General features: G+C 40.0%; 1 protein-coding gene across 1 annotated transcript in view; it reads right to left on the bottom strand.

The window, feature by feature from the left end:
- The window catches only part of Smurf2 (SMAD specific E3 ubiquitin protein ligase 2), a 124,621-nt gene that overhangs the window by 22,299 nt on the left and 79,634 nt on the right, over positions 1-22,688 (bottom strand). The window contains exons 8-10 of the mRNA XM_004655119.3: positions 19,147-19,349; positions 14,914-14,998; positions 7,221-7,379 (exon numbers count right to left, since the gene is read on the bottom strand). Coding sequence (XP_004655176.1) covers positions 7,221-7,379; positions 14,914-14,998; positions 19,147-19,349 — 447 coding nt within the window. The remainder of the gene's footprint in view (positions 1-7,220; positions 7,380-14,913; positions 14,999-19,146; positions 19,350-22,688) is intronic.

Below are 22,688 nucleotides of genomic sequence, written 5' to 3'. Positions count from 1 at the left end.
TTTTTTTAATATTTTTTCTGGCCGGGCGTGGTGGTGCATGCCTTTAATCCCAGCACTGGGGAGGCTGAGGTAGGAGGATCGCCATGAGTTCAAAGCCACCCTGAGACTACATAGTGAATTCCAGGTCAGCCTGAGCTAGAGTGAAACCCTACCTCAAAAAACCAAATATATTTTTTTTCTTTATTTATTTGTAAGCAGAGAGATTGAGAGAAGATAGACCAAGAAAATGAGAATGGGCACGCCAGGGCCTCTAGCCACTGCAAACAAACTCCAGATGCATGCACTACTTTGTGCATCTGGCTTTATGTAGGTACTGGGGAAATGAACCCATGTCATTAGGCTTTGCAGGCAAGTGCCTTAACCTCTGAACCATCTCTGCAGCCCTACAAGACTTGTCTCCAAAGGAGACCAAGAGTGGGGAGGAGAGAAGCAGGGAAAGGAGAAAGGAGGACTTTGTTCTCACAGATCATTCAAATCTACTTCACATGTACTGATTATTAGGTTTCAGGCCAATTTTATGCTTAAAACACATGACCACACAGACAAAATACAATACTGCTGAAAATGTACAGTCAGTATTAACTATTCTTCCAAACATTATAATGAAAGTGTTTTATGCACACATAATCAAAACAAAAAATCACGTAAATAAACATATTCCATAAATAACTACATAGAATTATTTCTGAAGAAACATATTCAGGGAGCTATAGATTAACAGAAGAGTGCTTGCCTAGCAAGGTAAGAGGACGTCATGGTATATAGCTCTAAATCCTGAAAAGAGGAGGAAATTTGGACACAGACAAATGAAAGAAGGTTGAGATGACAGAAGATAAAGATTAGAGTGAAGCTGAGCATGGTGGTTCACATCTTTAATCCCAGCATTTGGGAGGCAGAGGTAGGAGGATCGCTGGGAATTCTTGGCCACCCTGAGACTCCATAGTGAATTCCAGGTCAGCCTGGACTAGAGTGAAAAAACAAAAAGAAAAAAAGAAAAAAAACCACAAAAACTGGAGTGACATGTCTGCAAGCCAAGGAATAGCATGGTTTCCAGAAACTATTAGAAGCTACCAGTGGGTCAAGGAACAGATGTTCCCTCAGAGCTTCCAGCAATAACGAATACAGCTGACACACTCACTCTGGATTTCTAGCTTCCAGAAACATGATAATCAGGTGGGCGTGGCGGCACATGCCTTTAATCCCAGCCCTCAGGAGGCAGAGGTAGGAGAATCGCAGTGAGTTTGAGGCCACCCTGAGACTATGTAGTAAATTCTAGGTCAGACTGAGCCAGAGTGAGACCCTACCTCGAAAAACCAAACCAAAAAAAAAAAAAAAAAAAAAAAGACAGAAGCACGAGAATCAGTATTTGTGGCTGACCACCTTAGTAATATTTTGCAACAGCCTTAAAACCAACCAACCAAACCAATACAGGATGAAAGTTACAGAAGAGGAAAAAGGGGAAATTTACAAAGGGCATGAAGATACTTTGGCACAGTACAGATATTACATGAAATAGATATACACTTTCATCATTGTAGTGATGTGTCTATGTCAAAACTTAAACAGAAGCTGGGAGTGATGGCACATGCCCACTGCTCAAGAGGCAGAGGTAGGAGAATCACCACAAGTTTGAGTATGAGACTACATAGTAAGTTCTAGGTCAGCCTGAGCTAGAGTGAAACCCTACCTTAGGAAAGAAAAAAAAAAAAAAAAACAGAAACTTAAACAGAGGGCTTGGAAGATGGCTTAGCAGATAAGAACACTTGCAGCAAGCATGAGAGCCTGAGGAGGCCTGAGATTGCCTGAGACTGATTCCCCAGCATCCATATAAACAGCTGGGTGTGGTCATGCATGAATCTAACACTGTACCCGTAGGGTAAAGAGATCTGAGAGAGGCGCTGGGGCTTGGGGAAACCACAGCGCTGCATTCAGAAAGCAAGAGACTTGGTCTCAAGGAGGTAAGTAAATGAATGATAAAGGAAGGATACCCAGTATTCTTCTTGGGTTTCCATGTGTGCACAGGCACACATGTATGCACATATACCACACATAATACAAAACCCTGAACATTTAGCTTATTGTAGGTAAAATGTATTTAAATAAAGCTATGTATTTTTTAATCTAGGAGACATCAAGCTCATTCACAAAGCCTTGTGTGAAAGACCGCTTAAGACCTGAAAATGGACAAGAAGGTTTAAAGATAAAGGAGAAAGCTGAAACACTTTGATACCCAACATTGCATAGCCAGATGTGTGGTGGCACATTAAGGGAGGTTAGAGACAGGAGGATCCAAAGTTCAATATTATCCTCGACTACAAAGCAAGTTTGAAGCCAGCCTAAGCTATGTGTAAGACCCTAACCACACCCCACACCCCCGAGGGGAGGGGTGGAGCCCAACAGTACAAAAAAAAACCTGAAATAGTGAAAAACCTGGTATGGATTTAGCCATCAACTATCTTGAAATTATAACTTCTGGGGGGAAAAATTCACTACCCAGCAAAACAGCATGTCTTTTAAGCTATGCTAGGGTTTAAGGGAGAGTTATATAAGGGGTGATGTCAGCGCTGGCCAGGAAACAGAGGGAGTGCCAATCTGCTATCCGTTTAAGGTCTCTGACAATGTCCAGAGACCTTATTAAGCAATCAAATCATTTCCTTAAAATAAGTGAACCTGACAAGTGGAGAAAAGACAAATTGCAAAACTCTTACCCATAGCCATCTTTTTCTTTTTAAGCCTACTTTAGGGTGTAAGATAGAATTTCTGCAATGCCATGCAAAGAAAGGGACACAATTAGTGTTTAAAAGGATGAAAATAGGAAGGGGAGAGACCCTCTGCCCTGGCCCGAGGATTTATTATGTATCACTGGGCAAATTATGTAACTGAGGCACTTTTTTTCTCTTTTCTTTTCTCTCTTTTTTGGAAGTAGGGTCTCATTCTAGCCCAGGCTGACCTGGAATTCACTGAGTAGTCTCAAGCTGGCCTGGAACTCACAGCGATCCTCCTACCTCTACCTCCCAAGTGCCAGGATTAAAAGCATATGCTACCATGCCTGGCTTTAGGAATATTTTCCCACACATGGTTCCACTGGGGCTGAAACCCAGGACCTTCTGTGTGCAAAGCAGACATGATAACCACTACATTATGGAACTATCACTTTTGGGGGGGGGGGCTCAAAGTACGGCTTCACTCTAACCCAGGCTGAAATTAGATTTCACTATGTAGTCTCAGGGTGGCCTTGAAGGAATTGCCACTCTTTTTTTTTTGACTGACGGAGAGCAGACAGCATAGGACTTAAGTGCAGATGGCAGGTGATAGTTTTTAGCCAGTACTCAGGGCACAATAATCACAGTTAAGGTCAGTTTTTTTTTTTACATTTATTTTTATTTACTGGAGAAAAAGAGAGAATGGGTGTGCCAGGTCCTCTAGTCACTGCACACGAACTCCAGATGTATGCACCAACATGTGCTCCTGGTTTATGTAGATACTGGGGAATCAAACCTGGGTCCTTAGGCTTAGCCCAGGTCAGTTATTTTAATAACTAATAATGTTGTCAATAAGTTAAGAAGATTATAAAATATGTTTTTCAATCAAGGGAAATGAAAAAAAAAACTGACTAAAAGTCATTTCTTAGGACATGTTTACTTGGCCAAGTTATTTATTGAACCCTAATGACATTTCACAATGGTTTAATAACATATCCCAAAAATTTTCAGAGTATATGTTGAGGCCTCACAGGAACTATACAATTTCCTTCAGAACACTGAAAACATACTTTTAGAACAACAGTATTGAAGGAAGGATTTAAGAGGTTAGGAACAGAGGGAGATTAAAACATCTTTACCGTAAGGATTTATAACAAACAAGATGCCTTCGTGTACATGTACATATTAAATATAATAGGTCTTCTATGTACTTCTAGGGGCAACTTCTATTGTTGTTTCCTCTCAAAAACATAATTCCCAAATTTTAGTTTGTATATAAGACTCTTCTCTAAAACATAACTTGCCCATCATTTTTTTTCTGGCTCAAAAGAATCAGTCTCTTTAAGATTTAAATTGCAATCATAATTGCAGTTTTCTCATTTCCTAAATGCTTAAATGGGTGGAGGGAAGGGGAATCAAATTACACTAGAAATGTTTGTGAAGGCTATATGATAATGTAATCCATATATCGTGTTTCCTAAAATTCACACTAATGGTGAAACTTATTTCACTGATTTATAATCAGTCTGATAACAAAAGTCTTTACTCCAATAATATTTTTTTGTCTTCCCCACAACTTTTTTTTATTCCACAGAGGAATAAAAACTGTGTTACAAGCCAAGTACAGAGGCAAACAAATGTAATCCTGGCACTTGGGAGGTGAAGAAAAGAGGATCAAGAGTTCAAGGTTGTCCTCCTCAGCTACATACTGAGTTCCAGGCTAGCCTGAGCACTACATGTGATCCTATCCCAAAACAAAGAGTCATATAGACAGACACCATAGGAGATCTACTAAATAAGGTATTTGCATTTGGTTAGGCCTGGTTATGCAGGCCAGATATTCAGGAATCTGAGGCAGGAGAATCCAAAGTACAACCACGCCTGGGCAAGTTAGTGAGATCCTATCTCAAAATAAGCACATACAAAAAAGACCTGGGACTAAATATGGTTGTGTGTTCCTCAGCATTGAAGTGAAGGCAGGAAGACCAGTTCAAGGTTATCCTCTGCTACAGAAAGAGTTGGGAATATAGCACAGTGATTACATGCCTATCATGTGAGAGACACTGAGCTTATATTTGACCACTCAGAGGCATACATGTAATAAAAACAATTTAAAACGTATCCCTAGGGCTGGAGAGATGGCTTAGTGGTTAAGTGCTTGCCTGTGAAGCTTAAGGACCCCAGTTCGAGGCTTGATTCTCCAGGACCCACATTAGCCAGATGCACAAGGGGGTGCACGTGTCTGGAGTTCGTTTGCAGTGGCTGGAGGCCCTGACGCACCTATTCTCTCTCCCTCTCTCTCTCTGTCCATCGCTTTCAAATAAATAAATAAATAAAAACAAAAAATCCACATATCCCTAAGTTTAAAATCTTGAAAATTAAAGCACTAGCTGAAAAGAAGACTTCTATTTAACATATCATAAATATGTAAATGATTAATATTTGTTTCTTTTTAAAAGCTTTTTATATTTTTATTCATTTATTTTCAAGGAGAGGAAGAGAATGGATGGATGAATAAATGAATATAAATGGACATGCAAGGGCCTCCAACCACTGCAAATCAACTCCAAACACATGTGCTACTTTGTGCATCTGGCTTTACGTGGGTACTGAGGAACTGAACTCAGGTCATTAGGCTTTGCAGGCAAGCACCTTAACAGCTAAGCCATGTCTCCAGACCCTAATATTTGTTTCTTATACTTCAATGTGCTGACTTTACTTTCATATGAGTTAGATTTCATGGTGTGTGTGTGTGTGTGTGTGTGTGTGTGTGTGTGTATATATATATGTATGTATGTATGTATGTATGTATGTATGCATGTGTATACACACACACACACATATTAGAAAAAACAACTATCACTTCATATATTTTGTTTCATCATGTAACAATCTTCAGGGAAGATATGCCAGGTTAAAGACTTTACTAACACTGACAGATTTCCAAAACTTTGTCCTAGTAACAACAGATACACAAATGCTTAATTTTTTTCTTATTTTGACACAGTGTCTCAGTATGTATGTAGTCCATGCTTTCTAGATCTTTCTATCACAGCCTCCCAATCACTGGCATTACAGGTATGCACCACACCAAGCTCTGGTTGAGTTTTCGTAACACAGTAACTTACAAGTCAAGGATATTTAAGAGAAGCAAAATAATACTTTATTTCCAAACAAAAACTTTCTACTGGGAATGTCTGTAATATTGCAGGTGAAGAGGCCAGCATAGTGGCATGTGACTACAATCCTATTACTACCAGGGAGATAGAGGCAAACAGATTACAAATACAACAGGAAGAGAAAGGGAAAAGGGGAAGAAGGAAAGGGAGAAGAGAAGAGAGAAAGGGAAGGAAGGGGAGAAGAGAGGACAGAAGAGGGGAGGAAAGAAGAGGGAAAGGGAGGATACAAGTAATTTAAAAACAATGCTTGATGTAGTGATTCAGGCAGACTAGAGCCAGGGTGTGCAGGCATGAATCCATGCCAGGAATCCTACAGAAAGTCAACCTCTGCTTCAGTTTCCTCCAGCCTCTGTGCTTTTGTCTCTTCACCTGTAAAAATAGTTTAACTACCTCCCTCCCCCAAAAAATAAAATAAATAATAGTGTAACTATTTCACAGAGTATTTTTCCTTAGGACAAAACTGCTAATACCTACACGGTTCAAACAACACCTTGCACAAAAGTGTTAATGACATACTAGCCACCAATATTGGATGTGATGAAATAACACAAAATTAGCCTATTCATCTTCAACTTCTGAATTACTCTAGGGCCTCTGCAAATAGCCCTCATGTTTGGTGTTCTTTAGTGTATACCCTTTTCCTATCATTTTAGGACTGATTCCTACTTAAGCATAATGATAGTCCTATGTCACAGGAAAATGTCATACATTTACATAAAATGTGTTCAATAAAGGTGAATTATAGCTGGACATGGTGGCCCATGCCTATACTATACAGTACTTGGGAAGCTGAGGCAGCAGGAAAGCTGCAAGTTCAAGGCCAGCTTGGTCTATATAGTGAGTTTAAGAAAGCTTGGGCTGCAGAGTGAGACCTGAGGCTTTGTCAAAAACAAAAATAAAATTATAACCAGGCATGGTAGCTAACATGTGTCATCTCAAAAGTCAAGAGGTAGAGCCGGGTGTGGTTGCACACACCTTTAATCCCAGTACTCAGGAGGCAGAGGTAGGAGAATTGCTGCGAGTTCAAGGCCACCCTGAGACTACAAAGTGAATTCCAGGTCAGCCTGAGCTAGAGCGAGACCCTACCTCTAAAAACCAAAACAAAACAACAACAACAAAAAAAAACTCAAGAGGTAGAGGCAGGAGGATCATGAATTTGAGGCCAGCCTAGGCTACATAGAGAGGTTGAAGTCAGCCTGAGATACATACTGAGCCTTCCAATTCAAAAGAAACATAAATTGAAGAAAGCAGTTATTTCTTCACATTTATTATAAAAAGCACCTATCAGTTTCCACCTGATTAGACTGACATTATAACAAATACTGTTTCCAAAACTTACTTTAAAACTAAATGCAAGTTAGCAGAGAGCCGAGGATCTGTGAATTGTGTTGTTCTGTTGTTATGGTCAACGAAATAAACTCTGCCTGTTGCGGTATTACGGATCTCCCATCCAGGAGGCAAAGGACCAAGCTCTTCACAATTGATGTTGCTAAGATCCCTGCAAAAACAAATAATAAAATAAAAAATACCTCATTGCTGGGCCTGCTGAGCCAAGCAAGTGTAAATGACATAGAACAATTCCATGAAGTCTGAGAAAATGTATTGTTTCAGAAACTTGAGATGTTCAGCTGGAGTCTTTTATTCCCAATGGTTTAGCAAACTCGCACATTCAAAACCCAATCCATAAATGGCTAAGAAGAACTTATCACATAGTCTACATAATTTACTGTTCTGGGCTTTAATGTGATACAGATTTTGGATTAATATAAAAGCAATCACAACATTTGCCAACATAAACTATACTTCAATATTTGTTTGACAGAAAATATTGTTTTACAAGTGCCAGTGACAGAAGGAATTAAATGTTTCTAAAATTTCTCTTCAATTTTTTTCTTTCTTTACTACATTGGAAAGTCTGTGTAAATAAACATGCACTTCATGAACAATTTTAGGCATTCCAACAAAGCAAACCTGAAAACATTGAAAGTATGGCCCTGAAAATAATCACAGCATATTTTTCAAAGAACTACCATGATTTGAACTTTGTAAAGTTAGTAAGTGAAGAAGTTGAGTGAGATGAATAAGAATCCTTAGGACATAAGCCTTACAGTGGCAATAAAATAAAAAACTAAAAGTTTTTTGAGGTAGGATCTCACTCTAGCCCAGGCTCTGACCTAGAACTCACTCTGTAGTACAAGGTTAGCTGGCCTTGAATTCATAGTGATCCTCCTAACTCTGTCTCCTGAGTACTGCAATTACAGGTGTGTACCACCACACCTAGCAATAAAAATGAAGTATTTTTAATGGACCAAAAACCACTATTATATGACACACACTTATAATACTTTTACAGTATTATGCAGACAAAGATTTACAGGACTTTTTAAGGAATGATATAATGACATAAAGTTTTAAGCTGTTTTAATGATATAATGACATAAAGTCTTAAGCTGTGGCTGACTGGGGAAGGAGAGTTATATACCTCAGAGGGGGCATGGAAGTTTCTTGGCCCTCCCCCAATATTTTGTCCTATGCATTGCTCCCTTTTTAGCCTAATAGGGGCTGGCTTTCCTGATCGTTGGGGACGTCCAGGCCTCTCAACGAATCCTTCCTCATACTTAGCCATGTAATTTAAGATGCATGCTACATGTCACAAAGGTGGGGACAGGAAACGATATAGAGGCTGTTTGCTCATAAAAGCAACAGTAATACAAATTTTATCTTTTACACTGTTATAATAAAATATTCTATGGTGAAGATTCCAAAGTGTCCAAGGTGCTATTGCCATCCAACAGGACAGTAAGGTCACTGCCTTCAGTGACCACATTGAGGCTGCATGCAGAGATGTGCCATATGCTCAGGTCATTTCTAGCTCTCACAGACTTACTGAAATAGTGACTTTCACTTCTGCTTATAGGTGTTCCCAAAGACTTGTGCTACATAACAACTAGAACTTAAAAAAACAGCCCATATACTATGTAAAAATCCATTTAGCCACAAAAGAAGAAAAGAAAAAGCTCTAGGAACTCTCAAATTTAAAAAGACCTGAGCCTGGCGTGGTGGCGCACGCCTTTAATCCCAGCACTCAGGAGGCAGAGGTAGGAGGATTGCCGTGAATTCAAGGCCACCCTGAGGCTACATAGTGAATTCCAGGTCAGCCTGGACCAGAGTGAGACCCTACCTCGAAAAACAAAAAAAGAAAGAAAGAAAGAAAGAAAGAAAGAAAGAAAGAAAGAAAGAAAGAAAGAAAGAAAGAAAGAAAGAAAGAAAGAAAGAAAGAAAGAAAGAGAGGGGGGGGGGAAAGAAAGGAAGGAAGGAAGGAAGGAAGGAAGGAAGGAAGGAAGGAAGGAAGGAAGGAAGGGACCTGAGCGCTGGGCATGGTGGTGCATACCTTTAGTCCCAGCATTTGGGGGCTGAGGTAGGATCACTGTGAGTTTAAGGTCAGCCTGGGCTAGAGGAAGACTCTGCCTCTCTACCTCAAAAAGAAAGAAAGGACAGGAAAAAAGAAAGAAAGAAATACCAACCTGAAGGTTGGGGAGATGGCTCCTCCGTGATTAAAGGCACTGCTTGCAAAGTCTGACAACCTGGGTTCAATTCCACAGTACCAAAGTAAGGCCAGATGCACAAAGTGATACATGTGTCTGGAGTTCATTTGCAATGGTAAGAGGTCTTAGTGTACCCATACTCTCTCTCTCACTCCTCCTTCTCAAATAAATAAATTTAAAAATAAAAATAAAAGTTATGAATATAGTTCAGTGATACAGTGCTTGCTTAGTATGTGAAATGCCATGAATGGGTTCTATGACCAGCACCACAAAAAAAGTAATACAAAGCCAGGAGTGGTGGTGCATGCCTTTAATCCCAGCACTCAGGAGGCAGATAGGAAGACTGCTGTGAGTTTGAGGCCACCCTGAGACGACACAGTAAATTCCAGGTCAGCCTGACCCTACCTCAAAAAAAAAAGTAATACAAATTTTTGTATTTCAGGACTATAATAAATATACAATAAGTAACAACTGAATAAAAATGCAAACCATTATGAAATGGTTTAATGGATATCTGAGTATATTAGATATTGAAAAGCTGAGCTGGATATACTAGATATACAAGATCTTTAAAGAAATCCAGTGTACTTCTTTGAACTTGACATCTTTAAAGCTATCCAGTAGATAGACTGGGTATCTTCAAAAGGGGGTTTTGGTGGTATTGTTTTGGTTTTTTTAGGTAGGGTCTCATTCTAGCCCAGGCTGACTTGGAATTCATTATAAATTCTCAGGGAGGCCTCAAACTCACAGCAATCCTACCTCTGCCTCCTGAGTGCTAGAATTAAAGGCGTGCATCACCACTCCTGGCTCTAAAGGGTTTTATGTTTTTTGTTTTTTGGGTTTTGTTTTATTTGTTTGTTTGTTTTTAGATGTCTGGTTAATATTTTATTAATTTGTTTTTTAAGAGAGATAGTAAGAGGGAAAAAATATGGGTATACCAGGGCCTCTAGCCACTACAAACAAACTCCAGATCCATCGCCACCTTGTGCAACTGGTCTTATGTGGGTCCTGGGAAGTAGAACCCAGGTCCTTTGGCTTTGCAGGCAAGTGCCTTTCCACTAAGCCATCTCTCCAGCCCTCCACTACTACTTTAAAAATAAAAAAATTTTTATTCATTTATTTATTTGAGGAAATGAGGCAGAGGGAGGGGGGAGGGAATGGGTACATCAAGGCCTCTAGCCACTGCAAATGAATTCCAGATTCATGTGCCACCATGTACATCAAGCTTATGTGGGTCCTGGGGAATTGAACCTGGGTCCTCTGGCTTTGCAGGCAAGCACCTTAACCTCCAAGTCATCTCTCCACCTCCACTACTTCTTAAACACATTGTCAACCACAGAACTGTCAACACTGATACAGTACTTAATGTTAGCACATTTAAAAGTAAAATGTTTTTTTTTTTTTTTTTCTTTCTTTTTTTTTTTTTTTTTTCTAAAAGTAAAATGTTTTTATTGGAATAGTTTTTTTTTCTTTTTATAAATAAATATAGTATCAAAGCATCACAAGATCAGGTAAGTCATATTTCGGTGAGGTTTTTTTTTAATTTTTATTTATTTATTTGAGAGTGAGAGAGAAAGAGAGAGGCAGATAGAGAGAGTGAGATTGAGAATGGGCACGCCAGGGCTTCCAGCCACTGCAAACTAACTCCAGACGCATGCGCCCCCTTGCGCATCTGGCTAATGTGGGTCCTGGAGAAACAAGCCTCAAACCAGGGTCCTTAGGCTTCACAGGCAAGCGCTTAACTGCTAAGCCATCTCTCCAGCCCTGGGTGAGGCTTTTTTTTTGCATGTTTTTATGTGGTGGGTGGATGTGTGTGTGTGTGTAGACCAGAGGTTGATGTCAGGGATCTTCCTCAGTCATTATATTTTATAAATATTTTTATTTATTAGAGAGTTGGGGGGCTGTGTGTCTGTGTATGAGTAAGTGAGGGAGAGAGAACACAAGCGAGCTCAACAGAGCCCTTTGCCACCACACATGGACTCCAGGCATATGCACCAATTTGTGCATCTGGCTTTACGTGGGGTTCTGGGAAAAAAACCCAGGCCATCAGGCTTCCCAAGCAAGCACCTCAGCCCCCAATCCCTTTTTTTTTTTCTCTGAGACAGGCTGTCAATGCACCTAAAGCTTACCAACTCAACTACACTAGCTAGCCAATGAGGCCCTTGGATTCTACCTGTCTCCATTTTCCACTGCTGGGATTACAAGAATGTGCTGACGTACTAAGCTTTTGTATGAGTGCTGAGAATCTGATCTCCGGTCCTCATGCTTGCATTGCAAGCACATTACCAACTGAGTCACTTCCCCAGCTCCTTCACATATGTGTATGATTCAGTTACATCATAGAGGTCTGAGTCTAAGCTTTAGGAAGATCTCTTTACCCAAAACAAGTGGTCTGCTTGTTTTGAGGCAAAGTGGTGTTTCACATATAAACATTCTCATGCTAGGGCTGAAGAGCTTAGCGGTTAGGCGCTTGCCTGTGCATGCCTAAGGACCCCGGTTCAAGTCTCGATTTCCCAGGACCCACATTAGCCAGATGCACAAGAGGGCTCACGCATCTGGAGTTTGTTTACAGAGGATGGAGGCTCTGGCGCGCTCTCCCCCCCCCCCCCCGCCTCCTTCTCTCTGTTGCTCTCAAATAAAAAAATAAACAAACAAAATTTAAAAAAACATTATCATCCTACAAATGTGTATATACAGCACAGAGTTATTTGGAATTCAAGCCCCAGCTAGACTAATTGGCACTATGTGTCTTTTCATTAGAAACTAATTCAAAATAAGTAATGTTTGAAAGGCTCAATATTTGATACTTAAATTATCAAAAGTTATGTTAAATTGCTATATGGAGTTGGTATTCTTAACGCTGAGGTAGGAGAATCACTTGAAGCAAATAACTTAGAACTAGCCTAAGCAAAAGCAAAACAGGGCTAGAGGGATGGCTTAGCAGTAAAGGTGCTTGCCTACAAAGTCCAAGGACCCATGTTTGACTCTCCAGATCCCACATAAGCCAGATGCATGAAGGTGAGGCAAAGGTAAGGTCACACAGGCCCCAAGAGGTGGTACAAGCATCTAGAGTTCAACTGCAGTGGCTGAGGCCCTAGCATGCCAATTCTCTAAAAAAAAATTAAAAGTTAAATTAAAAATTTTTTAAAAGCAAATCAGCAGGACCCCAGGTCAAAAAAGCAAAAGATAATTGCTAAATTGATTTGTGTATCATTCCACTTGTTTTTTGTGGGATGGCTTTCTGAGAGGTTTCACTATGTTACCCAGGCTGGCTTCAAATGTCCAGTCCTATATCTTAGTTTCCCAAGTGCTGAGATTACAGCTTGTGTGCAAAAATGCCTGTCTTTTACTGTCCTTTTAAATATATATATATGCATTTTATTTATTTAAGAGAGAGAGGGAGGGAGGGAGGGAGGCAGGCAGGCAGAATGGCTGCACTAGGGCCTCCAGCCACTACAAATGAACACCAGACACAGGCAACCCCCCCCCCTTGTGTATCTGGCTTATGTGGGTACTAGGGAATCAAACTGGGTCCTTAGGCCTCACAGGCAGGCACCTTAACCACTAAGCCATCTCTCCAGCCCCTATCCTTTTTTATTTTTGTTTTCCCCATCGTGTGTGTGTGTGTTTTGAGGTAGAGTTTCACTCTAGCTAAGGCTGACTTGGAATTTACTCTGTAGCATCAGACTAACCATGAACTCATAGCAATCCTCTTACCTCAGCCTCCTAAGTACTGGGATTATAAGTGTACACCACCATGCCCAGCTTTCTACTACTTTTTCTTTGTTTGTTTTTTTGAGGTAGGGTCTCACTCTAGCCCAGGCTGACCTTGAATTTGCTCTGTACTCTCAGGTGGCCTTGAACTCACAGCAATCCTCCTACCTCTGCCTTCCGAGTGCTGGGATTAAAGGCATGCACCACCACGCCAGGCTTAATTTATATATTAAAATTTTTTTGTTTATTTTTATTTATTTATTTGAGAGCAACAAACAGACAAAGAGGCAGAAAGAAAGAGAGAGAGAGAATGAGCATGCCAGGGCCTCCAGCCACTGCAAACGAACTCCAGATGCACGTGTCACAGTGTGCATCTGGCTTACGTAGGTCCTGGGTAATCGAGCCTTGAACCAGGGTCCTTAGGCTTCACAGGCAGGTGCTTGACCACTAAGCCATCTCTCCTGCCCCTAATTTATATTTCTGAGAGAGAAAGAAATAGGCAGAGTGACAAAATGGGCCATCCAGGGCCTCTAGCCACTGCAATCAAACTCCAGATGCATGTGCCACCTTGTGCTTTACATGGGTATTGGGAAATTGAACCAGGGTCCTCAGGCTTTGCAGGCAAGCACTTTAACCACTGAGCCATCTATCCAGCCCCTCTACTACTACTCTATTATCTTTATGTAAAGGTTTCTTTTTATTTTTATTTTTATATTTTTGGTTTTCCAAGGTAAGGTCTTGCTCTAGCCCAGGCTGACTTGGAATTCACTATGTATTCTTAGGCTGGCCTCAAACTCACAGTGATCCTCCTACCTCTGCCTCTCAAGTGCTGGGATTAAAGGCGTGCATTACCACACCTGGCTAAAGAGTATGTTTTTTAAAGTATTTTTATTTGAGTAAGGGAGACAGGCAGAGAAAGAGACAGCCAAAGAGAAAATGATTATGGGCATGCAGGACTCCCTACCACTGCAAATGAATCCAGGTACACAAACCAGTTTGTGTATCTGACTTTTTGTGGGTACTGGGGAATTGAACCTAGACCATCTGTCTTTGTAAATAAGTGCCTGTAACAGCTGAGCCATCTCTCCAGCCCTGAAAGGTATGCTTTGTAAGTTTTTTCTAAGGTTACTTTTCAAACTCCTAGAGACTCATACTTTGCTCCATATTAAAAACAATTATTTATTTGTGTATCAGCATACCAGGACCTCTTGCCAGTACAAACAAATGCCAGATATATATGCTACTTTTTGTGTCTGGCTTTTCACTGGTATTGGGGAACTCAACCCAGGCAGGCAGGTTTGGCAAGCAAGTGCCTTTAAACACTGACCCCAGCCCTGCCTCACACTTTTTTAAGGGGAGGTGAAAAAACAAAGAAGAAGCTGGAGAGTGGCAGAGAACTAGGATATGACTACAGTGAAGTATCTGGAATGTTCTACTAAATACAAACTGAAAAGATCATCAGAAAAGAGCCAAATTTCTTTGTGAGCTATTTTTGGAAGTTAATTTTTTTTAATTAATTAATTAATTTATTTGAGAAAGAGAGAGAGAGAATGGGCGCACCAGAGCTTTCAGCCACTGCAAATGAACTCCAGACACATATGCCACCTTGTGCATCTGGCTTACATGGGTCTTGGGGAATCAAACCTGGGTCCTTAGGCTTTGCAGTCAAACACCTTAACTGCTAAGCCATCTCTCCAGCCCCTAATTTTAAAAATCAAAGAAAACCCAGGTAAAATGGATATTAGTGGTATGAAGAGTACTTAAATGTCTTACCTAGGCACTCTTGGATCATGCCATGTGCTCACACCAGTCTGTGTATGTAAGAAATACACTTGACCCTGTTGTGTTGTCCTCTGTTCTGTAAAATAAAGAAAACTAGTAAAAACATATTCAGGGTTTTTCTGTTTGTTTGTTTGGTTGGTTGGATTTTTTTTTTGTTGTTTCTTTTTTTTTTGTTTGTTTTTTGTTTTCAAGGTAAGGTCTCACTCTGGTCCAGACTGACCTGGAATTAATTATGTAGCCTCAGGGTGGCATCAAGCAGCGATGCTCCTACCTCTGCCTCCCAAGTGCTGGGATTAAAGGCGTGTGCCACCACACCCAGCCATATTCAGTTTTTTATGCTCAAATAGAATTACACGAGGATATACGCTAACAGAGGACACCTCCCAAATGCTAGTCCATTTTATTACAAGAATAACCTCATAGATTTTTTAAATTTAACTTTTTTAATTGACAACTTTCATAATTGTAGACAGTAACCCATGGTAATTCCCTCCCTTTGCCACTTTCCCCTTTACAACTCCACTTTCCATTATACCTCTGTCCCCTCTCAACCAGTCTCTCTCTCTTTTTTTTTTTTCGAGGTAGGGTCTCACTCTGGTCCAGGATGACCTGGAATTAACTCTGTCATCTCAGGGTGGCCTTGAACTCATGGCAATCCTCCTACCTCTGCTTCCCGAGTGCTGGGATTAAAGGTGTGCACCACCACGCCCGGCCAGTCTCTTTTTTATTTTGATGTCATCATCTTTTCCTATTATGATAGGTAGTGTCAGGTGCTGTGAGGTCATGGATATCCAGGCCATTTTGTGTCTGAAGGAGCATATTGTAAGGAGTCCTACCCTTCCTTTGGAAACCTCACAGATTTGTTCAGACTCCTAGAATCAATTTATAAATGGTGATGAGGATTATAGGCCAGTCTAACGGAAGACTCAAAGGAAGAAGCTGGCCACCTTGGGGACATTCCATGTAGGCTTTTGAAAACATTTGAAGAGCTTGAAGGCTAATGATTTTATTTTTTGAAGAAGAGTCTCACTCTAGCCCAGGCTGACCTGGAATTCACTCTGTAGCCCAGACTGGTCTTGAACTTGATCCTACCTCAGCCTCCCAAGTGGTGGGATTGAAGGCATGTACCAGCCACCATACCCAATGCTAATGAATTTTATATGTCTATTTTTTTAAAAAAATTTTATTAGCATTTTCCATGATTATAAAAAATATACCATGTTATATGTCTATTTTTAAAATGTATTTTGAGAGAGAGAGACAGACAGAGAGAATATGGGCATACTAGGGTCTCTAGCCACTGCAAAGAAACTCCAGACACATGCATCACCTTGTGCATCTGGCTTACGTGAGTACCAGGGAATCAAACCTGGGTCTTTAGGCTTCACATGCAAGCAAGCGCCTTAACTGCTAAGCCATCTCTCCAGTCCTATATGTCAATTTAAAAATACATATTTTATTTATTTATTTGCAAGGAGGGAGAGAGAGAGAATGAATAGACATAACAGGCCTTCTAGCCACTGCAAAGAAACTCCAGATATATGCACCATCTTGTGCATCTGGCTTTACATGTTTACAAAGCACTGGAGAATTGAACTCACGTCATTAGACATTGCAGGCAAGTGCCTTAATTGCTGAGCCATCTCTCCACCCCTATTATACCAATTTTAAGTAAGTGCCTTTAACCACTGAGCCATCTCCCCAATCTTTTTGCTTATTTTATATCAAAACTTATTTCCTCTTTTCCTGACAGAGGTCATTCTCAAGTATACTTGGGCTCCAGGCATGTTGATGCACACCTGTTGTCCCAGTACTCAGGAAGCAAAAACAGTAGGGTCTCAAGTTCAAGGTTAGCCTGGGATATATGTCAAATTCCAACCCAATATAGGCTATATAGATGAGACTCTAAAAAGAAAACAAAAAAAATTTTTTAAAGCACACTATATAATCATAAACAGGTAAGAATGAAAAACCATTCACATTGGAAGGAACAGTGCACACTAATGAGAAATATGGCAAAAGTGAAATGAGTCTTTGTGAAGAAACTAGAGAAACCAGAGTGAAGAGAAAAATCTGTGAAAGGGTTCTTCAGTATTACTTTTTAGGTTGAGTTTTCTTAAGCATCAAAACCAGTTTTAACAAAATGTAACGAGAAATTTCAATACTATATCTAAAATTAGTATAAACTGAGTTTATTTATAAATCAAAGTCAACAGACAAAACTTTAAACTTAAAAAAACTATCAGTATAAAAATGTTTAAAATTAGTTTTAGGGGACAGCTGTAGGGGCTAGGGATGCAGCTCACTGACAAAGCACTTATCTAACATATAACAGGCCCTGAATTCAATCCCATCACTAGGGGGAAAACAAATAACAACAAAATCATTGTTGCTAACAATTATAATTTCAGTCGCGGGATCTATTTTATTCTTATGTCCTAGTTTTACAAAAATGGTCTACATCACACAAATACTGTAAAAGTATATCCACCCTTACTCCAAAGGGCTTGCCTTATCATCTCCAACAGAAATGGTAAGAAATATTTTTGTTCTAAAGTGTAAGCACTAATAACAGCAGCCCTAATTTCACTAATCTTGATTCCTATGCCAGTCACTCTACCATATAGCTCGCAGGAGATTGTATCATTTATTTCTTACAATAAACCTACATAGTTGTTATAATTATTCCCCTCATTTTACAAAACATAAAATAGAGATTCAGAGCCTAAATAAACAGCAAATTTGGAATAACCTGACAAAGCCAACTCTGTTTCCCACATTATAGTCACTATGCTTGGTAAGCCAATTTATGAGGCAATTACTAGATTTTTTTCTAAAATATAATTAAAATATTAAAAACAGAATTAGATCATGCAATTTTATAGAATAATTTAAAAAATATTCTAAAGCAAAAATAAAATACAGACCAGGGGTAGTAGCCCTCTGGTAGCATATGCCTTTAATCCCAGCACACAGGAGACAGAGGTAGGAGGATCGCTGAGTTTAAGGTAATCCTGAGACTACATAGTGAATTCCAGGTCAGCCTGGGCTAGACTGAGACCCTACCCTGAAAATACACAAACTTAGAAAAGGCAATTCTCAATGTTGCTCATTAGAAGTCACCATCAACCCAAAGTATCTTATCTTTAGTGCTAAAAGGGCAAGAAACTTGGTCGGCTTTAAGCAAGTGGAGTGGACACTCAAGTTCATAATATGCAAGAATTCACAAACTATGATTAATTCACAAAGTTCCAGTTCCAAGTATCCAAGTAGAAAAAGATTTCTATCATCTTCAACAGAAATTCTTTAATTTTAGGAAATTATGTGAGATGATATTCACTTTATACAAACAGATATAGCTAAATTATCATAACCTGGTTTGTTTGTTTGGTTGGTTTTTTCAAGGTAGGGTTTCACTCTAGTCCAGGCTGACCTGGAATTCACTATGTAGTCTCAGGGTGGCCTCGAACTCATAGTGATCCTCCTACCTCTCCCTTGAGTGCTGGGATTAAAGGCGTGCACCACCACGCCTGGCTAAATCATAATCTGATCACTAAAATAATTATATACAATGCACATATAATAAATACCATGATAAACCTTTCAAATCACTTTGAAGGTCTAGCTTAAACCTTGCTAATAATATCTAGTAGTAAAACAGTCTTATTCCATGTGCTTCTCACAGTATCTGTGACGAGTAACACATTTCATTATGAAGACAAGCGCTGAGGTCTTATAAAGAATAGCCCAAGTTCAAAACTATTGGTGAAATAAGTAGTCTCCTAACTACTTCAAAGACTTTGCAAAGTTGGGGAGAATTTACATTTGCTTTTATTTTTTATTTTTATTTTCATGCAGAATCCTTAAACTTGGATTAATAACTTGTTGCTTTTTTTGATGCAGTGTTAGGGACTTGAGCATGCTGAGCAAGCATTCACCACTAACTAAATCCCTAAACCCACCCTAATCACTAATTTTCTAAAGCACATACCTGTAAATCCTAACACTTGGAGAGAACAGCAGGAGGATCAGGAGTTCAAGACCTGCCTGGGTTACCTAAGACCATCTCAAAACACACACACACACACACACACACACACACAAAATAACCAAAATAAATGTTGACGTTCTAGCAATCTTAAAAGCAAGCTGAAATATATAAACAACAGGGATTTTTTGTTTTTGGTCTTTTTGGGGGAGAGTGGGGTCTGGTAGTTGTCATACCATAGCCTTCTGGCAGGTCTGGAGGAGTATGTAAATGGGTCCTGCTCATGTAATTTCTATGTCGTTGTGACCTGACTCTTCTTTCTGCTAGTCTGGGATCTGAAGACTGTCCACATGTTGCACCATTTGTTCCACAAATTGGGGTGTTCTCATCAACAAAGCAGCTAAGAGGTCTGCCAGGACTTGAATATTCAGAAGCTGGTCTATTGAAAATAACAAGGAAAGAAGTTATCAAAAGTAGAATTTTCTAGACAATATATATACATGTATGTGTGTGTGTATATATATATACATACATACATACACACACACATATACATACATATACTAAAGTAACAATTACATATAAGAAAAACAGAATGACTAAAACATGACTTCAAGAACTATGTACAGCCGGGCATGGTGGCGCACGTCTTTAATCCCAATACTTGGGAGGCAGAGGTAGGAGGAACACCATGAGTTCGAGGCCACCCTGAAGCTACATAGTGAAGTCCAGATCAGCCTGGGCTAGAGTGAGACCCTACCTCTTAAAAAAAAAAAAAAAAAAAAAAGCCGGGCATGGTGGCACATGCCTTTAATCCTAGCACTCGGGAGGCAGAGGTAGGAGGACTGCCGTGAGTTCTAGGCCACCCTGAGACTCCATAGTGAATTCTAGGTCAGCCTGGGCTAGAGAGAGACCCTACCTCGAAAAATAAAAAAAATAAAATAAAATAAATAAAAAAAAAAAGAACTATGTAAAAAGCAAGCCTGAAATCTCTATAGACCAAAGAAACTCAAGTAATAAGCATGTCAATTATGCCTTTAAATTTATATTAATTTAAATTGTATTTGATATAAAATCAACACAAAGTCCAAGGGTTCATTTCATTTCTTTCTTTTTTCTTTTCATTTATTGGGACAGGGTCTGACACTGCTGCCCAGGCTGCTTACAAAGCGTAATTTGACCTTGATACTGCCTACCTCGTGGACCTGGTTTTCTACATTCTCCCTCCCACCACGTTCTGCCACACTGAAATCCTCCTGCTCTTTGAAATCATCTCACCTCCTACCACCTGGAATACTGATGTTTCCCACTCTCCCTAGGCTCGTTTTTTGTTGTTGTTATTGTCTTTCAAAACATTATTGTTTATTTATGAACACTACCACATAAAAGACCCTTCTTCTAATGTAAAGAAGTTATCCCATCATTTTGACAACAGAGATGCTCCCCAACTTTTTTTTGTTTTTGTTTCTAGGACCAGGTATCACTAAGTAGCCCAGGCTAACCTCAAACTTGAGACAATCCTTCTGCCTCCCTTCCAAGTCCTGAGATTACAGGTGTGAGCCTCCATGATCTGTGGAACTTACAATTTCTTGCCTTTATAATTATGCAGATTATATTACTGCAGTGCTAGGCATTGTAGATCAGCAGAAACTCCATTTCAAATTATTGTCTTTTCCTGGGCTAGCAAGTGATTCTTGAAATGCTGGGCAGCAACCTATAGCTCCCAGTCAGCCTCATGATCATGAGTAAGCGACAGCTACTTTACAGTATACACTATTGCTAAGCTGTATTTAGACTAAGCATATTAAATATTTTGACTTAGAATATTTTCAACTTATAGTGCTTTTTTTGGAAATAACCAGTCGTTAAGAAGCACCTGCACAGCCTTAGCACAGCAATTATCTTCAGCATTATCATTAGTCTTTAGCACAGAGATTATCTCTGACCATTTTTCTTATTTATTTGCACCCATGTTTTTGTCCATAGTCCTCCACTTGAATATTACTATGTTAGTAATATTCCAGAGAGAAAGAGAAATGGAAAAAGTCTACCTAGCCTACTGCCTAACACAAATATTCCCACCACCAAGTACTTAACATATATGTGAAAGTAGCTAGATACATGTTTGTTGAACAAATAAAGAGTGTATTTTGTCTCTTCCAGGAGTTTCTAGCCTATGAAAGGTCTTCCAAAACACAAGATTAATCAAGAATTCATTTTCAGGGCTGGAGAGATGGCTTTGCAGTTGAGCGCTTGCCTATGAAGCCTAAGGACCCCGGTTCGAGGCTCGGTTCACCAGGTCCCACGTTAGCCAGATGCACAAGGGGGCGCACATGTCTGGAGTTCATTTGCAGAGGCTGGAAGCCCTGGCGCGCCCATTCTCTCTCTCTCCCTCTATCTGTCTTTCTCTCTGTGTCTGTCACTCTCAAATTAAAAAAAAAAAAAAAGAATTCATTTTCAGGCTGAGGAGATGGCTCAGTGGGTAAAAGCCTTGCCATGCAATGCATGAGGACTTGAGTTCAATCCCCAGCACACATATGAAAAGCCAGGTGTAACCACACATGCCTGTAACCCCAGCTCTGAAGAGAGCAGTGACAGGGGAATCACTGGGGCTCACTCGTCCCCCAGTCTGATCAAAACTGGCAGCTCCAGTTTGGTGAAAACTCCCTTAAGGAAACAGAGCACAGCAGCAACAGAAGAGGACACCTGACATCCACTCAGGCACCAGTATGCGTGCACATGGGGTGTCAGGACATGTGCATACACCTCACGCCACACACACCCATACCCACCACCACCACAAAGAAAAAGGCTGAGGAGGAGAAAGAGTTCATGTTCTTTTTTTCTTTTTTGGTAGTAACAGGGAATGAACCCAGGATATCACGTAAGCTAGGTAAGAGTTACATCTCCAGTCCCAGAGTTCATTTGCTTCTCACTTTTTCAAACAGGGTCTCACACTATTGTCCAGGCTGGCTTGGAATTCACTATCAAACTCCTCTAACAATCAATTCTCCTTCCGAAGCCCTGAGCGATGAGATTATATATGTGATCCACCATGTGGGCCCAAGGACTCATCTTCAATTTAACATCTATAGTAATACATACGTGGAAATTAAATTTTGTCAACTAATGAATTAGAGTGAAATAGGCTTCATTTAAACCCTTATACAAGTAATATGTTTCATTTAAACACTTATACAAGTGACATTCATTTATGCTAAGATAGAAGTTAAGTAAATTGCTTGGTAGTTTAGTAATGCTAGAAATTTAATTTCAAATTCAGCATTTTAAAAAATGGAAAGAAAGGGCTAGAGAGATGGCTTAGTGGTTAAGCGCTTGCCTGTGAAGCCTAAGGACCCCGGTTCAAGGCTTGATTCCCCAGGACCCACATTAGCCAGATGCTCAAAGGGGCGCATGCATCTGGAGTTCGTTTGCAGAAGCTGGATGCCCTGGCATGCCCATTCTCTCTCTCTCTCTAACTGCCTCTTTTTGTCTCTCTGTTACTCTCAAATAAATAAAAATACATAAAAAAAAATTTTTTTTGAATGGAAAGAAAAGCTATAGTAACAGTGAAAACAGTCTTTGTGAATTTATTTTTAAATTTATTTGTTTGTTTGAGAGAGAGAAAGAGGCAGAGGGAGAGGGGGAGAGAGAGAGAGACAGAGACAGAATGGGCACACCAGGGCCTCCAGCCACTGCAAAGGAACTCCAGATGCATGTGTCCCCTTGTGCATCTGGTTTATGCGGGTCCTAGAGCGTTGAGCCAGGATGCTTTGGC

This window comes from Jaculus jaculus, chromosome 9 (genome assembly GCF_020740685.1).
Source record: "Jaculus jaculus isolate mJacJac1 chromosome 9, mJacJac1.mat.Y.cur, whole genome shotgun sequence".
In the NCBI taxonomy this organism is placed as follows: Eukaryota; Metazoa; Chordata; class Mammalia; order Rodentia; family Dipodidae; genus Jaculus; species Jaculus jaculus.
This window is presented reverse-complemented; position numbering and strand designations above follow the sequence as displayed.